At 39.2% G+C, this 26,829-nt stretch overlaps 1 protein-coding gene across 3 annotated transcripts in view; it reads right to left on the bottom strand.

Moving 5' to 3' along the window:
- Positions 1-26,829, bottom strand: part of nf1a (neurofibromin 1a) — a 105,183-nt gene that overhangs the window by 42,992 nt on the left and 35,362 nt on the right. Inside the window, exons 18-35 of one of the 3 annotated variants that reach the window (XM_072393136.1) lie at positions 25,505-25,578; positions 25,070-25,153; positions 23,810-24,193; positions 22,667-22,806; positions 19,974-20,096; positions 19,685-19,768; positions 19,475-19,591; positions 18,314-18,495; positions 17,999-18,210; positions 17,599-17,760; positions 17,366-17,463; positions 16,184-16,319; positions 11,829-11,891; positions 5,117-5,275; positions 4,033-4,130; positions 3,437-3,583; positions 3,214-3,360; positions 1,052-1,162 (exon numbers count right to left, since the gene is read on the bottom strand). In XM_072393136.1, the coding sequence (XP_072249237.1) occupies positions 1,052-1,162; positions 3,214-3,360; positions 3,437-3,583; positions 4,033-4,130; positions 5,117-5,275; positions 11,829-11,891; positions 16,184-16,319; positions 17,366-17,463; positions 17,599-17,760; positions 17,999-18,210; positions 18,314-18,495; positions 19,475-19,591; positions 19,685-19,768; positions 19,974-20,096; positions 22,667-22,806; positions 23,810-24,193; positions 25,070-25,153; positions 25,505-25,578 (2,521 nt within the window). The remainder of the gene's footprint in view (positions 1-1,051; positions 1,163-3,213; positions 3,361-3,436; positions 3,584-4,032; positions 4,131-5,116; positions 5,276-11,828; positions 11,892-16,183; positions 16,320-17,365; positions 17,464-17,598; positions 17,761-17,998; positions 18,211-18,313; positions 18,496-19,474; positions 19,592-19,684; positions 19,769-19,973; positions 20,097-22,666; positions 22,807-23,809; positions 24,194-25,069; positions 25,154-25,504; positions 25,579-26,829) is intronic. The other 2 variants (XM_072393137.1, XM_072393138.1) reach the window with 2 other exon arrangements.

Raw genomic sequence — 26,829 nt, 5'->3', positions numbered from 1 at the left:
GCTGATGCACCGATGCACCAGACGTATTACGTCGTCAACCTGACCGACCAATCACAGCGAATTACGGGCAGTGACGCGCTTTCTTACCCGCCTCCTTGTTTGTGTGTGTAGCAGTAGCTGCATGGAGAGCCATGGCTGAAAGCCAAACAGAGGAGTTGGTCGCTACAAAAAATTCCACCTCCATTATATGGAATTGGTTTGGATTTTCTGCAACTGATCAAGCGCAAGCAAATGTAATTTGCAAAGTTTGCACAGAAACGGTTTGCAGGTCGGGTGGCAACACGACGAACCTTTTCAAACACTTGAAGAGGAAGCATCCCAGACAGTATGCTGAGAGCCAAACAGCGAGGGGCCCGGTGGCACCGGCACCACAGGGAGGAAGCAGCTAGCTAAGACCAAAACAGACCACATTAACACAGGCATTTGACAAAGGCACTCTGTGTGACAAGTCAAGCAAGTGATAGAAAGAGGTAACAGAAGCAGTTACCTTTCATTTTGCAAAAGATATGATACCGTTCAAGACGGTAGAAAACGAGAGGTTCAAACGCCTGCTTCAAGTAGCTGACCCGCGGTACGAGCTGCCCAACTTCTCAATTTAAATAAAATGGAAATCGTGATCGAAACCATGATTTTTAAAAAGTGATGTGATATTTTTGCCATATCGCCCACCCCTAGCAGACACACATTAAACTGTAGCTGACCCTGCTTCATGCCACTCTTCACACATTCGTCATGCCTGCACACCTCAGTCCTCCTTCAAATCAAAACAACCTAACTGTGGTAATTGGCTTGGCAAGCAAAGCAACATATGTTCATCACATAGGTAGCAGCCATTCTCCACAATGCTTATTCTGTCCATTGATGTTCTATCAGAGAGTTCTTCAGACTAGACAGAAATTTCAATTTCCAAAGCATTGTTACAGATAAATCCATACTTACAATTAAGCACAGTTTTCATATTATGAAAACCCTCAATATAGCAGGCAATAACTTGACAGAAAAAACTCCTGCAAATGTAAGCTTAAAATGGTCATGAGATGTATAGTCCTACCTGCGGGCCACATAGTAGAAGACTGGATTGCCTGTCTTGGAGGTTCCTGCCTGGTAGAAAATGTTTAGTGTCTTTAAGGCTTTGAACTCCTCCTTTTCATGGACCTGGTGCCTGTGGAACAAACCACAATCAGTCTCACCATTCATCTGACAAAGTGTATAAACACTGACGGTTTTACAGGAGGATTATTCTTAAAAGCTGCATGGTGATAAACTGGCCAATATCCCCAACGCCCTTCCAACACAACTTTTTAATTCATTAGAAAACATTTCTTTGCACAGCAGCAGTTACCTTCCGTCTAATGCATTGATCATTTTTAACCTTTTAAAATTCTAAATAAAATAAATAAATAAAGGGGTCTTAAAGGCAACTTTTCCTTGAATGTAAGATCCACACCAAGGTCTCCACTGTAACTGTGTACCCAACGTTATAGCCTACACTGTAGCTTCCCCACAGCATGACATGCACTTCTTCCGAAGAACAGACCTCAATAATGGATTAATACACTGATTGGAAAAGTATGCCATATTTACCAGCATACTTTCTTGCTCAAATATAATGGAGGGGAGGAGGAGATATATTTTGACTTTAAGAAGAGACAAAGGAGCAATTTTTTACAATGAGGGAAGGCAGCACTTTTGTGTGGGCACAACATTTTTGGAAGATAAAGTCCATCTATCATGGGTCTGGTAAAAAATATCTGAAACCACAGGCTGTCAATTTTGGGCTTCAGTGGAACAACCGGAAAGAAAGTAATCACGTCAGACAGACTCAAAACCAAAACATTTGGGAGGGAACAAATGGAAAATATTCACATGAAGAGTGCTGCTGAGATTTTCCAGAAGCATTACTACAAACACCTCACCTCCCACCGGTCAGCTTGTTGCTGAGAAGTTAGATAAAAACTGCAGCCAGAAATATCTTCACAAAATTGACAATTTTCAGATACCATAAGGAAGGATTCACAATGTAATACAGCCTCCAGTACATAGTAGCTGTTGTGCCAGGGGCCAAGCTAATCACGACATTGAAGTCATCAGTGTGTGCGCATGTTGGTAATATTTACTGTTTCCATGACGATCCATCTTGTTTATATGATAATAGGTGAATCCTAATTTGGTTGTAAAAGTGGACTTTTCTTCAATCAAAATGCATTTCAATGGAGAAAACACAGTAGTTGGAGGAACTGCTGTCCGGCCTTAACCCACATGGGCCTTTACTGGATACATGGAATGAGTCTGGTGAAGACTTCAGATAGGACACCATTTGTTTTCTGGAGATTTATCGAGATGGTTTAGGCTTACTCATCACTGGTACTGGAGTAATGCTCTGCCACAAAATGTCTGACATTTTGCATGAAACTTATCTAATTCCTGGATTAACTGTTGTTAAATGAAAGCTGTTTAGAGTAAAGAACTGTTCGTCTTTTTTCACATTGGTGTACAGCTTGTGCCAGGTCTGCTTTTGCTTATGCAAGAAAGGCAGCTGCTAAAATTTATGGTTCCCAGTGAATGATACTGAAGTATCATATATATCAACTTTTATATATCTGTATGAGAACCATTATGATATAAACAGAGGCATTTTTAATGCCTTTATGTAGTGTTTGGTTATGGTAAACTGTAACTAAATTATTTATTAATTAAGTTTTTTTGTTTAATTTATTTTTAATTTAAAGTAAAAATAACGTTTTGGTACTTCTTAAAGTTGTTACCAGGGCAACTCCAGTATTACAAATAAGATGGAAAAGTGCTGTACTGAAGTCAATTTAAGTGTAGTGCCAAAAGTTTGGAAAGAGGCTCCTACAATTTTCAGTTAAGAACGAGAGGTGCTGCAAGTGGAAAAAGTTAGTCTGGAGCCCTGTGAAAAGTGGTGAATTGTGCAATACATTCAGCTCTGTTTAAAATGTAAAACTATATTAGGAGATATCTGCACGAAGTACAGGTTAGCTTACTGTGCACTTGAGTTGTTATGACAGGGTGGACATTTGCCATCAATAAAATATACACATTTGAATGTTGTGAACATATGACTTACTCTTTTAAAACTTAAAAACAAAACAAAACAAACAAAAAAAAACATGAATGTCATGGAAAGTACATAAGCAGACAAATTCGGTGAGGTAACAGACATATGATATTACCAGTTGGTAGCAATCCTACCTGGTCATGAACTCCTCAAACTTTGAGCTGGTCAGATTGAGACTAGACCAGTGAGTGTCAGCCACCGGTTTGTGTTCTGGGGGTCCCAGGTATGCCAGCAGGGTCGCCATCTTGTCAAAAGGTCGCCTGCCTACAGCTTTATGGTCTCTGGAATATTTCTTATAATTAATTTTTTTCATTAGGAAAAAGAAGATAATTAGGAACACAAGTGGGTAGTCCTGACCTGTTACTGGAGAGATACTGGCCAATTCTCTCCTGGTTGTTCCACAGCAGGCGGTGGAGGGCCAACACATTACCATCACTGATGAAGGACAAACTGTGGTTGACCGAGTCACTGGGTGGAGAGTCAGATGCTATGTCCAAGAAGAACCTGTGGCAGAGTGGAAAGTACACTACACTAGGCATCTCACTCTTTGCGGAATTTTGATGCGTTTGAACTGAACTTGCCAATTATCTGCAACTTTGTCAGAACAACAATTCTCAATTCATGCCTTATTCAGGCTACAGTGTGGATTTTAATTTTGTACACTGGTTGTGTGGGAAGCTGAAAGTTTAAGACTAAAATACGAGGTGGTGTTCTGACTTCGTTCTAACAGTTAATGAGGTTGCATATGTTTCTTTGAAGTCTGGAAATGATGTTTAGTGCAAAACCTTTCACACACCACTTCATGAAGTGAATCCAAATCAATTATTGTGATAAATATTGGTGTTTTTTTCATTAAAAAAACCCACTGTTTTAACCATGGTTTCACAAAGTGTCAAGAGCTTTGTTATATTGTTATAATGAAGTTGACAAACTGATGGGGAATGATGTCTTACCTCCTCGCTGAATCAAAGTTGCTTTTAACAAAGTCATTAAAAGGCCTCATATGTTCTTCCTTTGTAAATAGGACATGATTTGCAATACTCTGCAGAATCTGAAACAAAAATAATTTTTTAGTTGACACTTTAAATTGTATGATTTCTATTCAAATTAAGATTGGCTTTTATAAATAAAACATTTATACTAATTTTCCAATTACTAAAAAAAGTTTTACTACTTCACTAAATTCACTACTATTTCTGGGGTAGCAAATGCCTTTCATTAACAGCTCAAGATGCCCAAAAATCAGTATATCTGAGAACCAATATCTCAGTCCTGACATGGAGCTGCAGAACTAATGCCTGTTGTTATGTTGTGTGCTATCATTTTCAAAGTTCAGACGAGTAGTCTTAAGATGCATCCCGATGGCAAGCATTTGCTCAGTTGACTAAGAACCATCGTGGGGTCTTGGTCCCTGACTTGCTATGTTTCTACTGTAGGGTCCAGTAAAGTACAAACTTGTAAAATCTTTATGTGAGGAATTGCTCTTACTGATTGTAGTCACAAAATTCAAACCGGGACACAAAGAACAACCGGGACACAACTTGATCTTTGAGGGTCTAGCAAGTTTGAGAATTTTACTGGAAAGGGCCACATTGCCAAATCTGTTGTGAATCACCTGTGAATGGTCAACTACAGCTCAGACCCAGTCCTCAGACAACCTCAGTCTGTGCTAACTTCTTCAGTCCCGGAAAAACATTCCTTGGACTAAAAGCTCATATGACTTTTAGTCAATAGTTTTTTTAGTCATATTAGTCATGGATTTACACAAAGAAACGGTAATAGAGTCTGATGAAAACATTAGGTAAACGAACACTACAGTGCACCATGACAAGAATGGTTACACCATAGCTCAATGAAAGTAGATTTAACTGCAGCAAAGACCACTCCATAAACCCACTACTCATTGCCCTGCATGTGCTTTGGCTTGGCTGCTCTGTTATGCTCTGTGAGCTGCAACAATTTACTAATTGAAACAATTTACTTTCTATGTACCCTCAAATTTCTTTTTGACAGAGTCAACATATTCACCAGCCTTACCTTAGACATAAGTTTGAGACCTCTTTCTATTCTGGGCTGGGGTTTTTTGTCCAAGATACCCGCCTCATAGGGAGACACAATAGCAGGGTTGACGAAGCGTAGAAACATGGCACTGCCCACCGCACCTATGCTGTTTTGTGGAAACCGCTGACTCACCACCTGTATAGAGAAGGATATGGGGAGTAGAGGAAGACAGAGGGGAAAACAAATGGGAAAAGTAGAACAGATGGAAGAGGAAGGAAAGGTGTGAGGAGGACCAAATTCAAGCAAAGGAAAGAAAAAAAATATTGAAAATGGATTTCAGCATTTTGCAAAGGAAGCAATGATGAGAGTAACAAAATTTACACATATCACAATGTGTAGAAGAGCAAAGAGGGCTGAGTCATGGCTGGTGTAAGATGACAAGTTCAGTAGATGGAGGAAATATATGAAGAAGAGACTTGGAAACGATCCCTGATCATTCTGTGCTGTCACAAGAGTGAGAATGGTTCCTGCTCCATACAGCTAACAAAAGAAGTAAGAGGTAAAGCAAGATAAAGCAAGGAACTCAATTGTCACCTCTATATTGCACTAAGATAACTGAATGTTACCACACACAAAAAAATGGGGACATTGTGTGACAGATGAGTAGCAGTGGATGGGTGCACATAGAGAAACCCAACCGTAAGAAAACTGCAATTTGTGCATGACATCTGGCTTTGAAGCAAAGCAGGGCTGCATTTGACAGATTCAAGTGGAGATACAACGTTCTGTCATCAGAGACAAGGAGTAATGTGTGGAACATGTTTATGTAAAGGAATTTCAATTTATTTGTGTGATAGATGACGTTAGGTGCAACAGAAATCCCTAATATTGATTATTATACTTTCAGTCACACCTAAACAGATCAAACCTTTAAGACTTATTATTATTACATCTAATTACTCTTTGTTTCTATAAATTTGCTAAGAAGCGACAGTGGATTTTGCACATGGAGGAGGCCCCTAAAAGGTTATTGCAGTAATATTGGCCATCAATTGTTTAATTAAGAATAGAATCATACATAAAAAAGGGAATCCCTACAACTTAAAAGAAACTGTAATAGGTTAAGCATCTAAATGGTCTGTACATCTAAACACTCAGACAACAATCAGTTAGCTTAGTTCAAGTTATCTATATGAGGAAAATGAGAGAGATACGTAAAAGATCTGTTTTTGTAAACAGCCACTTCAAATCTACAGCACCTGTGAGAAATGTGTATCTTCAGTTTTTTAACATTTAGGGGTTGATACAAACATTTTGGATGTGCTCAGGCAAGGGTCTTGCACAAAACCCTCCATCACCCCCAAATCCATCTCAGGTGCCAAATTAATTTTAAAATAAAAAATATTTGATCAGCTTTTCTAACTAACTTGACATAGGAAGAAAATCGGAAATAAATCTGAGTCAGACAAGAAAAAGAAAAAGAAAGAATTCTGAGTTCTGGGGTAGGCACATCACAGAAAAATGTAGAAATATGCTAATTAACAGATCCCAGACACACATCTCAGATGGGCCACACTGAAAGGACCTCTTTATCCCTACCAAATCACACACACTGCAGATATTTCATAATTTTAGCCACCTTTCAGCTGTGGAGTGAGTAAACATCAAATGATGCAACTTACACTCAAAAAGGGGGGGGGGGGGGGGGGGGGGGGGGGGGGTCCTGCCACAGAAAAAAAAAAGAAAAAAAGAAATCGATCCATCGAATGTCAGTTGATCATAATTACTTCTCTAACTTCTGAGTTCTTGAAAGGGTTTGTAGCCCTTTAATATCTGCATTCATTTTTAGCTTCTTACCAAATGTATCCATGCTGTGTAACTCAGTCAATAGTCTGCATACTCGTGCAGTACCAGGACTGGGGTGTGAGATCATTAACCTGGCCATTGAATCCACATAACATAACATAAATCTGACTCTCTGTGCTGGTGTGCAGCCCCTCCAACATCTGTGGTGCTGCATTTCAACTTCACTCCTCACAAAAGTAATCAAATACCTCTTCTCCATCTCTTGCCAGTCTAATAATATATTCAGTTGTCAGAAATTGGGTCAGCTTTCGCTTGTCTAAAATAGCTTGCTGTGTCAATAAGGCCCTATATCAAACCAGCTACTAATCCGGAACAGAACATTTCTGAAAATCCGCAACACAGTTCTCAGTATTCTAACATCTTTGATTGTCTAACACGGGTAAAGATAAAAAGCAAATGAAAGACAGCACAGGTTAATAGTTCAACAGTTCTGACATCAAATATGCAATATTCGTAACATTAACATGAAAGCATACAACTACATTCAGTGTTAATATATAGGGACATGATGCCCTTACCACAGAATGCAGTCACACACCCCATGTGGTTGCAATCCAAGTTTGTCTGCCTATATTGTGGCAGTTGCTGCAGCCATATATGCATGTCAGTGCTTAAGCGTTGGTCTGGAAAATGGAAAGGCTTTTTTCAAGAAGATGATCCAAGTATCTGTAGTCCTCCATCCCCACCTTTACGTTCAGGATGGAATGTTTGGCTTATTTCTAAAATCTACAATAATCTGCCAGTCCTGTACTCAGCCTCCTGTCCATCACTGACATCTGAGTATTTCTGCAGATGACAGAAGTCAGTTGTACTGGGAGTCTGAGGTGTATAGTGTGAACAGAAACGGTATGAGGTCACTAATCCAATAGTCAGATCATTTTAGTAGGAAAAAGTAAGCCTGTAAATCTTGTGAGTTGAGGTTCCTTTTAACAAGCACATCAGCTCATTTACTTCTACCACTCTGCCTGCTGTCTCTTTCCACCCATATAGTTGTAAAGCAGGATAGGGGGTGAGGGAGTACAAAATATATTCCTGCAGTTACACTGTATCGCCAAAAGTATTCACTCACCCATCCAAATAATTAAATTCAGGTGTTCCAATCACTTCCATGGCCACAGGTGTATATATGCAAGCACCTAGGCATGCAGACTGCTTATACAAACCTCTGTGAAAGAATGGCTCGCTCTCAGGAGCTCAGTGAATTCCAGCATGGTACCGTGATAGGATGCCACCTGTGCAGCAAGTCCAGTCGTGAAAATTCCTAAATATTCCACAGTCAACTGTCAGTGATATTATAACAAAGTGGAAGCGACTCAGCCAAGAAGTGGTAGGACGCATAAAATGACAGAGCGGGGTCAGCAGATGTTGCGGCACATCGTGCTCAGAGGTCACCAACTTTCTGCTGAGTCAGTCGCTACAGATCTCCAAACTTCATGTGACCTTCAGATTAGCTCAAGAACAATGTGTTGAGAGCTTCATGGAATGGGTTTCCATGGCTGAGCAGCTGCATCCAAGCCATACATCACCAAGTGCAATGCAAAGCATCGGATGCAGTGGTGTAAAGCACGTCACCACTGGACTCTAGAGCAGTGGAGACGCGTTCCCTGGAGTGACCAATCACGCTTCTCCATCTGGCAATCTGATGGAGGAGTCTAGTTTGACGGTTGCCAGGAGAACGGTACTTGCCTGACTGCATTGTGCCAAGTGTAAAGTCTGGTGGAGGGGGGATTATGGTGTGGGGTTGTTTTTCAGGAGCTGGGCTTGGCCCCTTGGTTCCTCTGAAAGGAACTCTGAATGCTTCAGCATACCAGGAGATTTTGGACAATTTCATGCTCCCAACTTTGTGGTTTGGGAATAGCCCCTTCCTGTTCCAACATGACTGCGCACCACTGCACAAAGCAAAGTCCATAAAGACATGGATGAACGAGTTTGGTGTGGAAGAACTTGACTGTCCTGCACAGAGTCCTGACCTCAACCTGATAGAACACCTTTGAGGTGAATGAGAGCGGACCTTTTTCTTAGGCCTTCTGTCCAACATCAGTGTCTGACCTCACAAATGCGCTACTAGAAGAATGGTTGAAAATTACCACAAACACACTGCTAAACCTTATGGAAAAGTTGCCCGGAGGAGCTGAAGCTGTTATAGTTGCAAAAAGTGGGCCGACGTCACATTAAACCCTATGGATTAAGAATGGGATGTCACTTAAGTTCATATATGTGTAAAGTCTGATGAGTGGATACTTTTGGCATTACAGTGTATGTTCCGTGAAACGCTTCGTATTCCATTTTCAATATTTTCAATGTGTACTTGTTAGTACTCCAAAATTGTTCATTCTATCTGCCAGTGATCTTACGTTCCCCCATAGTGATCAACAGAAGAAATGTTTTTAACCTCTACAGTCTTTCTCTAAGCTTTACTCCTGCCCACCATCCGCAGTATCTAGTATACATAGTATGCCACTTATCAGAGATTATTCCAGGAATTACTTGGGCTCAGTCAGCTGTTCCAGTATGTAAAAAAAATTCTTTAAACATAAATTGTTACTTTATTGGCTATTTTGGAGCCCCTGGAGCTTATTAGGCAAAGAGAAGTGTTGCAAAAACTGAACAGCATTGTGATGAAACAACAAAGTGTCCTCAGACAAATACTTCAGTGCAATAAATCTATTAATTAATTAAACTGTTCATACATACTTCAAAAATATAGTCTCCCTTTTGGGACCAGTGAAAACTTACTCCATTTTATTCTGTTATTATCTATTAATTGGAATAAATTTGATTGACCTAAGATTCCATGAATTGGATTTCAGTGGATAATAAATGAAATTAAATAGAATTTTACTTTCTCTGTAAAGTGCCCTGATTTCATTTTTATTTAGAAATCCTGCTATATAAGATAAAATTAATAATTCTGTTCTACTCAAAAACAAAAGATTAAAAGAGATGCACACTTGATTCAAAACACCAAATATAGCATTTATCAGTCAATACAATGCACAAGTTATTTTTTCTCTTCTTTTTTCCCCAGCTGCTAATCTCAATATTTGAGTTAAAACAGTTTGGCTATAGTTCACAAGATTATCATGAATAAATCCAGAATTAAAAGATTGGTGAAATATAACAGTTGAGATGAGTCTTTAAATTATCTATGAAAAGGGAACACAGACGATGAGGCTCCCCTCAACTAAGCACATATTTAAAAAAAATTAAAAATAAATCACAGTTTCAACATTTGCAGTTATGATTATCATAATTATTCTGGTAAAGCATCACATTTGTTAGTTTTTGTTTTTTAAAAACAGTTTACACAAAAAACAGTTTTATGTAAAAAGTTTTACATTTTTAGGAAATAATGTTGTATTGCACATCACCAATGATCATACATAGAGAAAGTAACCATTTCATCATTCCTTTGGCTCAGGGAACTTTGATGAGATGACTAAAAAACATGATAACCTAATCCAATTTTCTAAGGGCAAAATTTAAGTGTCTGATGCCTTCAAAGTAGCCAATGGGGGTGATGTGCATGTGAGAGACGAGGTCCTGACAGAGGACACAGGGAATAAATGTAAATGCAGAAAACCATACACTTACATTCAGAAATGCTGAGAAAAGGACAGCGCAGGGCTCCAGACTAACTTTTTCTACCGTTTTTAAAACACGAGAAAAACATATCATATAAAAGAACATCAAAAAGGTAGACAGGGCTTTTTCAATAAACACTCCAAATCCAAGCAAAAGTTGCCTTAAAACAGCCTGGTTCAGCAATTCATTATTATACCATTATTACCGATGCAGTTGCATCTAGATTTCAGTTCACTGTCCAGCATGTTGGCGGCACTTCTAATTAGCAGACTGGGTTGTTTCTATAGGAACTAAAACTGTGGGGGGAGACGACGACTCATGGGGACTTTAATCATTTGGCTCTCTTCTTCAATGGTGTAACTGACTACAAACCCAAAGTCATCTCAGCCTCTTCTGCAGATTTATTAGTTAATTTCTGCTTTCAAAATGCTTTTGGCAGACACGACTGCTTCTTTCTGTCCCCTCACAGTTTATGTGTCATGTTGCTACTATACTTTATTAGCGTTTCACATCTAAAGTTTGCGACTCAAAAGTAGTGTGAGCCACTGCAGTTGGCCTTTTTCCAATACAAGCTCACCTGCTCAGAAATTGGTGTTTGACTGAGCCCAACGAGAGCCAGAATACACCCCCCGTGTGTTTTATTTAATACAGGATGTTGATTTGAAAAAATATATATAAAAATAGATCAATAAGCAACTGAGGCATATTTCCAAATTACACAGGTGTCCCTATGTATAAGCTGCACTGTTTGCAAATATGGTAAGTGCAGTGTTTTCAGTCTGGAGCCCCGCACCATAAAGCTGAGGAATCCTATGCATTCCAGAGGGAGAGCCATTTATCAGAATATTTCATCAAAAAATTGTTTATTCCATTAAAAAGCTGTGTGCGCTAGGCTGGTGAGGCACACAACTGTGTATATGAGCCTGAGGGTAAATCAATACTAATCATAAGATGGACCAACATGACAGAAGTGCAGATGAAATATTCTGAAAAATGACTCCTGGAGTGCCAACAGAAAGTCCAGAAAGAGAAGAGAATAGAGAATGCTGTTATTCTCCAGGAACTGTTAATCGAAAGTACATCAAATGAAGCTGATATTAGTACAGTGATTTTAAGAGAGGGTTGAACACAAAGTTGATTATGGAGAAAATAAAACAATTCCAAAAAACACCAAAAAAAAAAAGAAAAATGAAGAACCGAAAAAAAAACCAAAAGGATAAAATGCAAAAAGCTTTTTTATTCTTATGTTTTGCTTAGGGGGAAAGTGTCTGAAGGAAAATAGATTCTCCAAACTTACTGCTTTTTTGTTTTCCTTTTTTTCTTTTACTGTTGCTTTATTCAGTAGAGAGTGGCAAGTAGCCTACAGAACAGAGATGAGCACAATCATGGTCACAGCACCAGCTACATACACACATACAAACACACACAGGTATCACAGCCTTAAGCACTTGTTGTGTACATACATTCAAACTTAATGAACCACAAAAAAAGAAAAAAAAAAAAGGAAAAAAAAAAATCAAAGGTCGTCATTGATTGGGGAACTTAAAGCATTTTCAAGCATGCGCTTATGTGCCTTAATATCAGCAAACTATGATTGAGTGTATGCATGTGAGTATCTGTGTTAGTTTGCCATTAAAACAGGTACCACTTTTCACTGCTGCAAGTATGCACTGTTCTAAGTTAGTAATATGTGAAACACTATCAAAAAGTCTTTCAGTTACTGAGTGTGAGAAGAACACACACTAAAGAGCTCCCTTTCCATTCAGGTGAGAGTGTGATGGTGGAGGCAGCAGACGTGGAAGCAGTGGTGGAAAACACAAGAAAGTCAAATTGAGTGTTTGAGGAAAACCAATGTGTATCGAGACTAGATCATTTGTTTGTTACATGTGATGATGTAAGCCACCAAGTTTGCCATCAAACTGTGCTGTAATCACACCTAATCCTTTGCTGGACTCGGGGACAGGCACTGGATACATGTGTCTGCCGGGGTCGATGTGTCAGTAAAAGTTCAAAGTGCATCTAAAACAATCTTTAAAAGTTATCTGGAAACAAAGCTCCATTACAAGATGGAAAAAGAGCCTTTCTTAACTAATAATTCTTATTTATGATATTCTATACCACAAATCTTGGAAGCGAAAATGTGTTCTAAAAATAGGTATCCGATCAGAAATGTATAACTCAGATAAAGGCAGGCTATCCATTAGTTTTTCTATATTTTATAGTTTTTATACCATAGTAGTATAGAGAGATACAGACAGTAAATGATAGCCTGCTCTTCTATTTGATAAGAAAAAGCAGTAAATCCCTATTTACTAATTGTTTCACCGTGTTTACAACCTAAAAGAGAAATTATCATGTCAAAACAATCCAAAGGAATAGTTGTGTTGCTGGATTATTTGTGATGGTCCCTTTATGAATTGTGAACCTTTATGTCTGTGCACATAAACGGAGCAGAATGGATCTAAACTGCCTGTTCCGTCTTTAGGCCTAGCTCCTGCTTGCTGCTAAACACCAGCAACATAGCTATAATGCCCGTTGATATTTAGAAATAACATCACTGACCCATTAACACACACAATGATAAATACATGCGTAACTGCAAAACTCATCCACATTCAAATACTCAGGCCACATTTAGGGCTAGTCTAGCACATATTCATTCACATTTGTTTAGTAATCTGAACAGAACAGTGCCCAGGACACATTCTGAGACCACCCAAGCAACTGATGTCACCTAAATGGGAGTACATATTTGTTTGCAGCTTTTATAGAACAGCCCACATAAAAGATTATGCACAGCTGCTGGCTAATCTGAAGTGATGCAACAGACATCTGTGGGGACAGACTGAAGTGGCAATTTTTGGTCAGAATTTTGAGAAATTGAAAGCTCTGATATGCGTGTCATTTTAGCTCTTATAAGCTCTTTTTTAACCTTCTCTCACATTGTATCTGTAACCCAATTAAGATTTTGGATACGTAAATAATTCAGCAATAAATGTGACTGTCATATTACCATTCAGACATTAACAAAAAACATCAACAGACATGGTTTTTTGCTTGTTGCTCAGCATACTGTGTGACATAGACAGCGTCTTTATTTGGATATAGAGTGGTAAAGAGATCTGATCACAAGTGGTCAGGATGCATGTGGGAACACATACATACTAGGCATGGAAATAAGGAGATCAATTAAAAGGTTTTGACAGCCGTCATTAGAAAACTGAGCTGCAACGCTGGTAGGGAGTCTGAGCAACAGTGCAAGAAGATAAGCTCAGTTTCCCACTCATTTTTCCTGTTGTTTAAGTTTTATGTTGTTGTGGCTCTCAGGCTATGGAAAACCAAACCAATTCTTTGCATTAACCAACTTAGAACTGCTTCCAGCACCGGCCCTCAGCACTGGAACTGATAAAAGACTCGTAATGTCCCACAGGATGGTGTGGTGGGTGTGACCTTGTCAGCATTCAAGGTGTGAACGATCCCAAGAGAGTTTCAATGCTTGGAACATCCCTGCAGTCAGTTAGAACTGAGGAAGCCTTTTCAGATGAGAAATGAAACGCCTTGAAGAACCAAACAGAAGTCTAGTTTCTTCCTCTGCAAGCATGTAGAATACGCAGAGATAAGGTAATGTTGTGGACCATTCTAACCGTTTTGTATGAAACTGTGGCACAACTCTGCTTGTTGCTTCAGCTGTCTCTGTTATGACTAACTTCTGATGTTGCTTACAGCTCAAACATGACACCTCGTGCTTTTTGTCTCCTTGGATGTACTATTTTCAGCACTGTATTTCTTGAAACGTTTAGAGACTACATTCGTCATTCATATGTACTGCTGATATGATTTATAATATTTTATCAGGGGGCCCCCTGGTGGCATTTGGGTTGTAGTACCATTATAATTTGACTAGTCCACATCTAAATGCAGGCTTTTGGTAAACGTTATCACTCATCCCTCCCATCTTATTCTATCATATTCTTCACTGTTTCAGCAAAAATAAGTAAGATAGTAAGAATTTAAAGATACAGGCACAGAAAATGGGGAAAATATTTTTGTAGCAGTATGTGAGATCTTATGAATTAACCAAAAATATGACAAAGGAAGATATGTATTGTGAGATGATTTTCCATTTCACAGATTTGATCCCAAAAAATTAAAGCAGTCTTAGCTTACCTCATGACAAAGAGCAGGATTAGGTGTGATCACAGTAGTAATATTTTACCATTCACAGCTTTATGGGTAGCCATGTCTCAGGTCAGTGGTTCAAAGTCCTTGGACAAGACAGTGAGCCCCACATTGCCCCAGTGTGTGAGTGTGTGCCTTTGAGAGATAGGCAAAAGGTGCTGCATGAGTGTATGTGTATATGGTTGAATGTGGTATTAATTGTTAAGTGTCCAGAAGAACAAAGCAAAGGTTTTATAATAGCGATAAAAGTGTGGACCATTTATCATCAAGTCTGTCAAAGGGAATCATTGCAGTGTGTTCAGGGAAACTGTTGCTCAATAAAACCTACAATCACGCCCCATCTCAACTTATTTTTTCTCAGCCACAGCCTGATTTTACTAGTTTTTGCCATCAAGGGTTAGTAGGGTCTCCCAGCTGGTAAGACCATATGAGGGGTTAAAGTAACAAAATGATATGAAAAAAAAGTAAAGGAAATGCATTTGATCAATAAATGCAGTGACAACATTTAACGGATCTATCTTCCCCAGTGTTAAATTTATCATTAACATCTTTTAATTTAAGTTATTTATTTCAGGAAAGTAGCCTAACAGGCAGAAGTAAGAAAAAAACTGAAGTACTGCTTGCAAACAGATAATGGAAGAGATGAAATTCTTCAAGCGGGTGCTTTTTTGTGTACAGACTCATTAAATCTAGGTTACATAGTAAAACACACTAACGTAGTAAACTCAGGATTCATTGTTTCTTATTCTAATACAGAAATACTTTTGTACCAGGTTAATCAAAATTTGGAAAATTAAATTCTGTAATGAAAAGCTTATAAAACAGAAAAGTTTAATAATCTCAAAATGTGACCTATGGCTAGTCTTCTCTTATAGCACAGATATGAAGAAATTAGGAGAATTTTATCTATATTTATTGATACACTGTGTCAGATTTAATGATCAACCCATTACTTGAAAAGCATATAAGCTAATTATAGTTATTATTCATATTTGTGACGCCACTGCTTCTAATGCATCAATTATTGACTTGACTGGAAGTTGTACTTTTCATGAGGTGCAGATGGATCAGTGTTATGATGGCAAAAGCTAGGAAAACAAGGTCCAATTCAAGAGTTACCTTCAAATGTCCAATCAGACTTTAAGAGGATTTTTTTCAAATCTGGGATGTTAACGTCGAGGTGTAGAAACGTTTGGGATGTGAAATTGAACAAACAGGTCTTGATACATCGGTCCAGCAGAATGAACATTGCTGAATTGTATGCAAAGCAGTGCATTGATGCCTGTGATCAACAAAGCATTGAGTTGAAGAGCAACAGGAAGCCTTAGAGTGAAGAGCCAGGAGCTTGAAATGTTTATCTGACATTTAGTGTGCACGCCCACACACACACACACACACACAGGTAAGGGCCGGGAGGCTGGGTGAGTGGCTGAGGGGCATGGTGAGATGACACAGATGGGAGGGGTGGCCTACCTGGTAGAGACAGTGACAGACACTGCGTAGCTGTGGGGGGAACTCGCTTGAGGAACCGATAATGGCCTGGAAGAAGCGCTCAGTGATCTGCAGGAGGTTCCTCTGGTTCTCCTCTAGGTTCTCACCTTGTTCCAGCCTACAAGCCAACAAGCATCTTCGTGAGGTAAGACATGATTTAAATTCTTAAGCTGTGACAACATCAACAGTATTAAGACTGAAAGAGGCGATTTGAAGCACTGTATCCTGTACTTAGTACATCCATGCACAATCAAAAAAAAGGACTACTATCATATCATCAAACAATGCTTATAGTAGTGTTCAGTCCTGCAGACAACATTCTAAATTTGCATTGATTAAGGACACAAATTTGCTTAGTATCACAAACAAGCAGAGCTGTTGATAATCTGGAATGTGTAATTTATCAATGACAGACATAGTTTGCTACCCATTACAACACAGGAAATGAACCTAATTAGCTTGTGTTTTTTAGGGTAAGATTGAGAAATCTGTTCAAATCTAACATGTAGCCAAATAATGTTAACAAGCAAAACCTTTTGGGTTAACCTAAAAAACAACCCTTACTGCAGCTTACTGCCCCAGATATTTGTAAATGCCTATTATTCTGGGAAACCAAAGGAATGTGAATATACCCTGCGGTGACTTCATTCCCACTCATTTTCAACATTATAGTGTTCTGCACTAAGGGACAACAATGCAGGAGAAAATGTGGACAATGGCCAGTTGTAATGTTTCCATTAAAACATGTCAGCTGTAAAACGTTTTGGTGCAATAGTTGTTGCGTGAGTTAGAGATTAAAGACTAAAGACTTTCACCAGTCAGTTGTGGATAATTTGGTTTGGCGGTTGATGTGATCGCGTCTTCCTCTGGCACAACAAATAAACCGTGTATCCTCCTCCTAACCGCAACCATCTACTTTAGTCTAAAACATGGGCTTTTTAAATGGTTCTGGATGAATCCCATATTTAACTTAACTTCTTAAACAACTAAAAACTCAAATTTTGATAGGAGAAATGGTCTCAGAATCCACAGATATTTAAAAACAATATCATGGAAATATTGCTTCATGTTTCACTGCGAATATTTATTATACAATTCTGGGGAATGAATAGAGAAGTGAAAGTCTAAATTAAGTCTGTGCCAGATACAGATACAAGTACTTACCTGGTGGGGTCCACCTCAAAACTGATGTGTTCAGGGGTTGTGATAACTCCCCTTAATAAGGGTTCCAGTAGCTTCTGCAGGTATGCTGCCCCATATACCTGACAAAAAAAGCACAATATACAGTCTAAAATTCAAATACAAACATGTGTCTTTTTTGAGGATCAAGAAACCAGCAACAGGTCTTTCTTATACATTTCAATATTTCCTAAAGAGAGTAATGCTTTGTTTTCTACCTTGAAACAGAAGGTCATTATCTTGCTGGCAAGGCTGTTCCCTCTGAAGAGAGTCTGCATGGAGTCGGCCAGCTCCACCTCTTTGGAAAACATGTTCCACAGCAGCTGGTAGAGTAAATGCCGGGAGTCGAACAACGTCACCAGGACCCGGGCTAGCTCATCCTGGAAATCAGAAAAATGTTGTAAGATCCATTACTACTGGACAACAATACGGTTGTTGGCATTCTACCCCTGTATACAGCTGCGCAATCTCAAATGAAGCAGTCAAAATGTGAAAGGAGTATACAACTTTAGTTTTGTACCTTGAGATGCTTTGTTATGCTCATATCCTACCAAGTACACATAAAGAAACTTTAACACTAAGTTAGCAAAATATTTGAAATGAGAGTGATCTACACACCCACTGGGACCCAGGAACAACATTGGCCAGTGCCATGGCAATGGGTAGCTCTCCCTGGTCTCCCATCATGGTGACAAGCTCCACGAGCCTTTCAAAGCGGTCAGCCAGCACAGTCTCCGCCAGTGTGTCGAACTCTGTTCCCTGCTGCAAGATCTTGGTCAGCACCTCCATGAAAGTTGCTCGAGTCTGAAGGTCCTTATGATAACCCAGACCTGCCAAAGAAGTAATCAATGCTGGTACTCACGGATATGATACTATGATCTACAAAATTTTTGCAAACATGTCTGTAAATGTGGCGACTGGGAGCTGACTAACCAATGGAATGCATGAGGCCGCTGTCTACGTTAGCGTTAAGAAGATTGGACATTGCCAAGACTGTGCAGTGACGAAGGGATGCCAGACGTCGAGACATTCCTCTTTTCCGTCCCCCCACCGTCTGGCCCTCATCCTCAACCTCGCTGCAGTCATTTAGCAGGTTCATAAACAGGGTGAAGTACCTGCACACCACCAAAAACAACACAATGTTTTTATTTGAAAGGCATGCTTTAAGACATGATGCTTCAGATTTGATTTGACCTTGGTTAGAACTGAATAAGGCTCTGTGGCAAATGATGATATGTTTCTACACACGTGCCCTTCTTTGGAGTGTAAAGCCAAAAACTAAATAAAAAAAACTGAAGCCAATTTAAATAGTTTACTTGTTGAACAAATAGTGTATGACGACGTTCTTTCCATAGAATGACACCATCAGTATTTGAATTTTTTCTTGATCAGCATTGCCATTCTGGTTACCGCTTGGGACAAAACTTTCCTGGAAAATCAAAGGCTCTATTCACAGCACGAAGTAGCCGAATCTGCAATTTTGCAAAAAAACTGAACAGAATTCACGTCTACTGATTACGATATGAACAAATATCTACTATCACTGTCTCAGCTGCATAGTGTCATAAATTATGTGACAACATTAAACCCAGTCCAAGCCAGTGCTCTTTTCTCAAGAAAAACCTAAGTATATAAATATAACAGCCTGGCTATGGGGAGGAGAAGTGGTTGAGTCGAAACTCCATGTGCATGGACCCAAACTGTTGTTGCAGCAGGGTCAGTTTGGCTTGTGCACCTTTGCTGCCCGTTATCTCCCTCTCTCTTTACACTTTACAATCTCAACTGTTAATAAAGACAACAAGATCCCCAAAAAGCTTTAAATTTATTTCTACATAATTGACTAAATCAATGCTTGTTATTTATTTCCCTTACTTCTTTTCTCCTCTTGTTTCACTCACCAGAGAACCTAACTTGCACCTTGTTTTGATTCATGTCATACATGAATGGAGTAGGCAATCATTTTCTTCACTTCTTTCAATAAGTCAATTGAAAATAAATAGTTAAATAAATAAGTATTTTGTTAATGTTGAGCCATATCAACTCATTTTATATGCATGAAAAGTTAGTCTCAAGCATATTATGGCATGTTCTCACTTGAGGAAGAGTTGAGACTTGGCCTCCATCAGTTCTACTCCATCACCCTCCTCTGGCTGCAGGGGTAGACCAGCTAACAGGGACACGACAGCCTCCATACTCGCCTGATCCAAGTCTCTGCAAATCACACAAAATAAAATGTTGAGAGGGGAACTCTCTCCCTTCCTTACAATGCATTTGTTAATCTGAATACAGGCAAGAGAGTAGCACCTTGTCAGGCACTTGATGTCATCATCAGCAGCTTGGTTGGAGGTTCCCATCACCCAGTCTGTCAAGTACTCCACCATCTTGTTCCTACAATAACAGTAAGAGAGAAACATTCAAACTCAAAGCCGTACAATTACCGTGCAGCTGTATGCCTCTGCCTTTAAGAAAATCCTTCATGGTTGTCAATACATTTCGTGTTCACAAGAATGGACTGACTGATCTACAGACAAACCTAATGTAGTCCCAGAGGTGGTGTCACTCAGCTGCTTAAAAGTCCACTGGTGTTACTGACCTGAACTTCATCTCCTGGCAGAAGGACAGGTCGTCTCGTCTCTCCATCATAACCTCAACAAGCTGGCACAGTCTGGTTTTGATCTGGATCGCATGGACCATATTACCCAGGATGCGCACATATCTGAGGGATGAAACACAGATCAGTAGAACCCAGGAAATGTTCTCCATCAGTCTCATCTGTATACATACTGTCAACCTGTATATTGACTAAAATCATCAGACAACATGGCTATATGTGCCATGTGAGAAAGAGAACCACCTTCTTTCAATTCTGAGGTTTTACTTATCAGGTCTTTATTATCATCCAATTATCTTCTGGACCAACAAATACAACCCAGATGAAGAACAACAAATGACATCAAACTGTGTCATTAAAAAAAAGTCAAAACGCAGATGCGGTGTGTGAAAAACTGAGAATATCCTTTCTGCTACAAGAACAATTATGAGGGTAAATAGCAACTAGTTAATCCAATGTACTTTATTAATTGTACTTATTTGCTACAAGTATAACAACCTCCATAACAGCAGAAATTCTGCTGGTTTCAGCCAAATGAACAACAGACCTATTCCTTCCGAAATAAAGATACCTTTCCTCTACAAAGTATAGAGGATTAGAGCCCAGGGGTGTGGGAATGAAGACTGGGCATAAGGTTTGTTTGCGTAATAAATAAGACTAGGGCTGGTGTGTATAACTTATCAGTACAATCAACTTGAACTAATATTTGTGAAACTACTACTACAATTTCAATCGCCCAGTGTAAGGTGTGATCGTTACTTTGGTTCTGTTCAAATAAATAAAATTCATTTTACAGCTTTAATGCGTTACTGAGATTTTACATTTGCAACGATTTGATTACCATGATGGGTGCAAAAAGTGGATTCCAACAAAAATCTTACAAAACTTTAAAGGCTGTTTTTTCAAAATGATTTTTTTCATTTAAAATTAGAATCTCCACGTCAATTGTACTCACACTAAAGTTTTCAATTCTATTCCTACTATCCATATTTTTAAGTCTCTCCTTCATAGACTCGTTCAGGAAAAACATGTCTATGTTTTTTAACATAATTTTCGAAATTGTGATTAACAGATATCCGAAATTTGTTCTTTTATTCTAACCTGTTGAAAAAAAATATGAAAACAAGATTTTATCAAGTATTGATATTGTATTGAAACAAATTAGCATGCTTACTGCGACATGTGATCTGATTTGCAAATTAAACTTGTACAATGTAGGAAATAAAATGTAAAAGTTTCATGCTGATACTTATTAATTATCATTTTTACCCTCTTCACCTGAAGTGTCTCATATGAAAGAATGCAAAACAGATCAGTCTTGCACTTTTGTGTGATTTCATTGAGAAACTGTAGCAAGCAAATGCAAAAAATCCATCAGAGATGTCATTTCTCAAATAGGGACAATAATAGCTTCTGATGAAAATGCTACACACTTTCTCCATATAAAAAAAAAATCTGTTTCACTTTAAAAAGGGACTGATGTGTGAAAAAATCCAATAATTTCAAGATTTTTCATGATCATATTTTAGCTTACACCAACAACAAACTGACAAACACAAATCTTTAAGGCTTTACTGTATATTACACGTTTTAATGATTTATCCATCCAGGGTTCCTACAGGTTTCTTCAAGTCAAATTCAAGTCTTTTTAAGACCTTTTTAAGACCATTTATATAAAAACTTAATACCTATTTCACAGACGTACCGGCAAATAATTCTTTTTTTAATTTGTTCATTTATTTCTCAAACAAATGTTGAAATGCAGACAAAAGAAAAGTTTCAGCAGGCCACACAAAAGTTTGACTAACACAGTTCAGTTCCTTTTTTAACATTGGTTACATCAGCTAGCTACTTATTCCATGCTGGGAATAAGGGGAGTAGAGAGAGTCCTTAACAACTGAATCCACACCAACGATGAAAATGAAACTTTCATCGTTGGTGTGGATTCAAAAGCTGCGCGCAGATCCACTCTAGCTGCGGTCGTAGCTGGGGGGGCTGTAGCGCTAGCAGCTAGCTGGTTTACGTTAGCTGCTTCAGGCACATTAACAGCTAGCTGGCTAACGTTAGTGGGTTGAAATACTCAGGCGATAGAAGGAGTTTGATACTTCCCTTTGGTTGACTTGATGTGCTTGAACGACTTGGCATGAGACTCTAAAGCCTTCAAGCCCATAGTACCAAGCCTGGAATACATTGTTGTCCATCGGTTTTAACCAGTGACAAAATGCTTGTATTTCTCGCCAAGCGTCGTTAAATTTATATTTCCCCATAAAACATGAAATGGGTAAACTAACGTTAAAAACAAACTTCTTGTGTTGCGCCTCTGCCTGGCATGTGGCTTGTGGTCCGTGTCTGTGTGGTGGCCCGTGCTGTCGCAAAGTGACGTGTTCAGAACCGGAGCAGCTGCGTTCTCAATTATTGGTTCCACCACTCTCTGTTTAGGCTACGTTATTTAATCAAAATAATAGTGGTTGACAAACGAAACTTTTGAGGAGAATGCGATACGGAGAAGTTACAAATTGCACAAGTTTTAAGACACAATATATAAAAACTTTTTAAGATATTATTTCCAAATTCGTAACTTCAATGCTTTTAAGACTTTTTAAGACTCCGCGGGAACCCTGTCCATCATTTACATTCACCATAGTGCGTTTTAAAATGGCATTGCGTTTTGTTACCTGACCAGGTTGAGCATCATGGTCTCAATGCTGGCCTGTCCCAGGTGTTCAGAGCTGCCCTCTGTGTGGTTATCCAACAGGTTTTTCATAATGGCTATGGTCTGCTCAACAAACTGAGTGTTAGTGTCATTGATGGGAACCTGGAAATACAAGAACAGAGTATAGTTTAGGCAAAAAAACAAACCCACAGGCATCCGTCTATATTAGAATACATATTAAACAACACAGTAGGCTCAACAATGTACTTTGACTAAAGGGTCCATGGCACGTTTTCTGTCTCTTCTAGTTTATCTGTAGTGTGAAAACAATGTCAGTTTAGGAAAAAGAAAAGAGGAGTGGATGCATGTTTTAGTATTTTTATCCAAAAGGCACTCGTCCAGATTTTTTTTTTTTTTTTTTTTTTTTTTTTTTTTTTTTTTACAGCAAACATGGAAATTGTTTTGTTACAATGCCCGGATCCCTGGTGGCCCAGATTGTTTCATTAACAAGGCGGACTACTATGCTGGCTTTGAGGGGACTGACGCTGAAAGCCTAAAGAGAGCGGCTGTACCTCAGGAGGAAGAGGAGCCTATCAATGGGAAAGTCTGAGGTTCGACTTCAGCTTCTCCAGGCCACATGTCGAAGTGTCCTTGGAAAAGACACTGAACCCCACGTTGTCTATCGATGCATCCACCTGTGTATGAATGTGTGTAGCTCTCTGGACTGCAACGTGCTGTGTTAGTGAATGGGTGAATGTGGCATGTAGTGTTACAGTGCTTTATCAGCACCGGGCTGTTTCAACCAAAAGAAACAACTGGGTAAATGTTTTACCAACTGTTGATTGACTCAAGTTCCAGGGTTGGACCACAACAACTTTGGGGTTTTTGGTAAGGCGACCTGAGAGAGGCTGAAAGGCAGCACCTCATCATTTTTCATAACTGATATCCCTGTTGGAATAGTTTCAACTATAAGAACAAATTCTGACAGTTATTTTGGGGAAACAAATTTAACATAGATGAGTTCTATATATACATTTTTTTAGATAAACATGCAAATTCACAACATTAGGTAGGTGGCTTTAATCTTGTAGATAATCTGTGCACAATAAAACTTTGAACTCTGAGTAACAGGAGCCTTGAAAAGCTCTCACATAGCTAAACTTACCGGTCCCTGGGTGTCGAAAAATTTTCCAATGCTGTTTTTCAGCTTGTTGAAGAGCATAGGGTAGAGTGCGGGGCTGAGTTCCAGACCCAGCAGGTCTTTAACATTGTTGCGAACATGAATGCCAACCCTGTCATGGCCACAAACCAGCAGGGCCAGCAGCCGGTCCAGGAAGCGGCTCACAGGTGTCTCGCTGGAAGCTGAAGAAGAGCAGGAAGAGGCCATGGCATTGGACATGTCACAGGGCCCCACTGAGATCATCGAGTGTTTACGCTCACTCAGAGGGCCCATAGGTGGGCTGTAAGTGGCTGGACCAGGGGTGCTGCGCTGCTGAAGACACACACCACCCAGAGCACACAGGAAGCCCGTCATGTTGATCCACTCCTGCTGTGGGGGTTCAGAGAGGACACTGAGCAGCAGTGGCACAACACCCAGTAGCCTACATATGTATATCTACGAGTGAGTTCAATAGTTAAATTGTTCCAATGACAATTCAGACACCAAGAGTAGTGGTCTCTTTCATTCTACTTGCAAGCATTCCTTTTGGGGTCTGTAACTCACAATACTGTCAAACCATATCACCAAAGAGTCCCTATACAGTCAGTTTTCTGAATTAGCAGGTTTCTATTGCAATGCATATTACCTCAACAAGCTGTCATTGAGTAAAACAAATCAGCTCTGAATGAGAGCTGTTAAAAATATCTTATTCATAAGTCTGTTCAGCAGCTGGTGTGATAAAGGACTCCAATTGACTCCTTAGTCTTGACGGTTTTATTGTGCTCACAGTAACAATTTGAGAAACAAATTGTTTTTCATTTGACCTGGGTTCACCATCACATCCAGCCTCTGTGCTGTTTGCTGTGTGTGACAACAGAAGCTGCAGCAGCTTATCACAATCATTCTTATTATTGTTGTCATTATTAACATTGCAAGATTATCATTATTATGTATCTAATATGTCCAATTGAGTCACAGCTACTATGTGCGTCTATCCATTAATGTTTCTCCAGTTGTTCAGACATATGCTGTATAGAAAACATACTCATGAGACAAACTAGACATACTCGTGTTTCTGGGTATAGCTAATAGGAAAGCAGCTGCAGTCTTTTATGGAAAAGCAGTATGTTGCTCATTCCGACATGACGCCAACATGTTCAGTTGAATGAAAAGCAGTGAATGCCTGAAAGAGGCTATTGTAATGCACCTCGTCTGCACCTCTTTGTGAAGGTGGGCATTTTTGACACCGAAAAAAAAGATGCTTACCTGTCCATCATCAGCCTTGTTTTTGGGGAAGTTGAGTATCTGTTTGGTGGCCTGCTCCCATTTAGAATACGTGTCCTCCCAAGCCTTAAGGTAGAATCAAGTGCCATTCACATTGCGGAAATAAAGTGAGGAATGTCAGTAATGGGTACCATTCGTCTTTAAATGATACTGCTTGGTTAAGGTTCAATAAACTAAACAATTCCTACTTATCTGAACTCCAATAAAGAATTTAAAACACTGATAGTTTATCTAAAGAGCCAAAAACTGGGTAAAACATTCAATTAATTACAATTCTTCAACTAATTTCTATTCATTCTTAACAATTACAATGTTAATCTTGACACCATCCAAGGAAACCAATCACCAGTGAACATGGTATCATTAAAGAAGCAAATAAACAGTACAACCCACTGAAACTGGAACAATGAATGGTACCTCAATGTTTCCTGGTGTCGGGTGCTCTATTCTTCTTAACAAGGCCATCACCCTTTTTTGCAAGATGGAGCGACCTGTGGAAACAAGTACCACAGTCAAGAGGTGACAATGTCTCTCCATCCATTAATTTTCTTCACTTGCTTAATTCAATTAGGCTGGGGCCTATCCCAGCGGTGAAAGGTGGGTTACACCGTGTGTGGGTCCCTAGTCCATCACAGAGCCGGAGAGACAAACAACCATGCATGTTCACATTCCCAGGGTAATTCAATTCAATTCAATTCAATTTTATTTATATAGCGCCAGATTACAACAATTGTCATCTCAAGGCACTTAAGTAATATAGTCCAATTCAAGCCAATTGGAATTCAATTCATTGTAATCATAATCCAATTAATTCATATAGAGCTAATTCAGAATGACCAGTTAATCTAACATGCATGTTAGATTTTTGGACTGTGGGAGGAAGCCAGAGAACCCACGCATACACAAGGGAGACATGCAAGCTCCACACAGAAAGAATCCAGCCAGGATTTAAACCAGGAACCCTCTGGCTGTGAAGCAACTGTGCTTACCGCCGGGACAATGTCTGTATTCTATAATAAAATAAAAATTAAACTGCATTGCTATTACTCATCACAGAGCTGTGCCTGGCTTATCCATTCACAAAAGTAAAAAAAAAATTTAAAAAAAATCCTTAATCTTAAAGCACCCTTTCTGTAAACTGTACACTAAATTCTTTTTTCTCAGCCTCTCACATGAATTTTCCCTTGTGAGATTAAACTTTCAGTTTGTATTGGAAACTAATGACTTAGTCCTTGTGTTTATCAAAATACATTTTTCAACTAAAACAGTTTTGGAGATGTATGCGACTTCCTCGAAGCTTGAAAGGTAAACTGCAGCATATGTCAGTCCAGCTCATAGTATGCTAAAAGACAGAGGGATATTATAAATTAGAAAGCCAGCAAATAGGCCGTAAGGTGAACACAGAAAAGAGCTTCAGGAACAAGATTCTGTTCCACTCAAGTAGATCTACAGGATCTTTCTTCCATAATAATATGCATATTCCCAATTGTCGGAAAGTAAGTCGTTCGGCGCATGTAACCCCGCAAGAGGTGTGTAGTGAAGCCGTTTCTGTAGAAAACAATGTGGAAGTCATGCCTCCATTACCTTCCGGTCATTGAAGCCTCACCTACAGAAATGTCTACAGTCAACACAATCCTTACACGAAGTGTTGCATTTGCTGACCGACTGGAACTAGATCATGTAGTTTTAGTGTTTGACCAGGCAAATCCATCCATCTTGCCACATTCAGATCAGTGAAAAGG

This window comes from Leuresthes tenuis, unplaced genomic scaffold (genome assembly GCF_036924035.1).
Source record: "Leuresthes tenuis unplaced genomic scaffold, fLeuTen1.0.hap1 SCAF_9, whole genome shotgun sequence".
Taxonomy (NCBI): domain Eukaryota; kingdom Metazoa; phylum Chordata; class Actinopteri; order Atheriniformes; family Atherinopsidae; genus Leuresthes; species Leuresthes tenuis.
The sequence above is the reverse complement of the archived record's forward strand: the minus strand, read 5'-3'. Positions and strand labels throughout refer to the sequence as shown.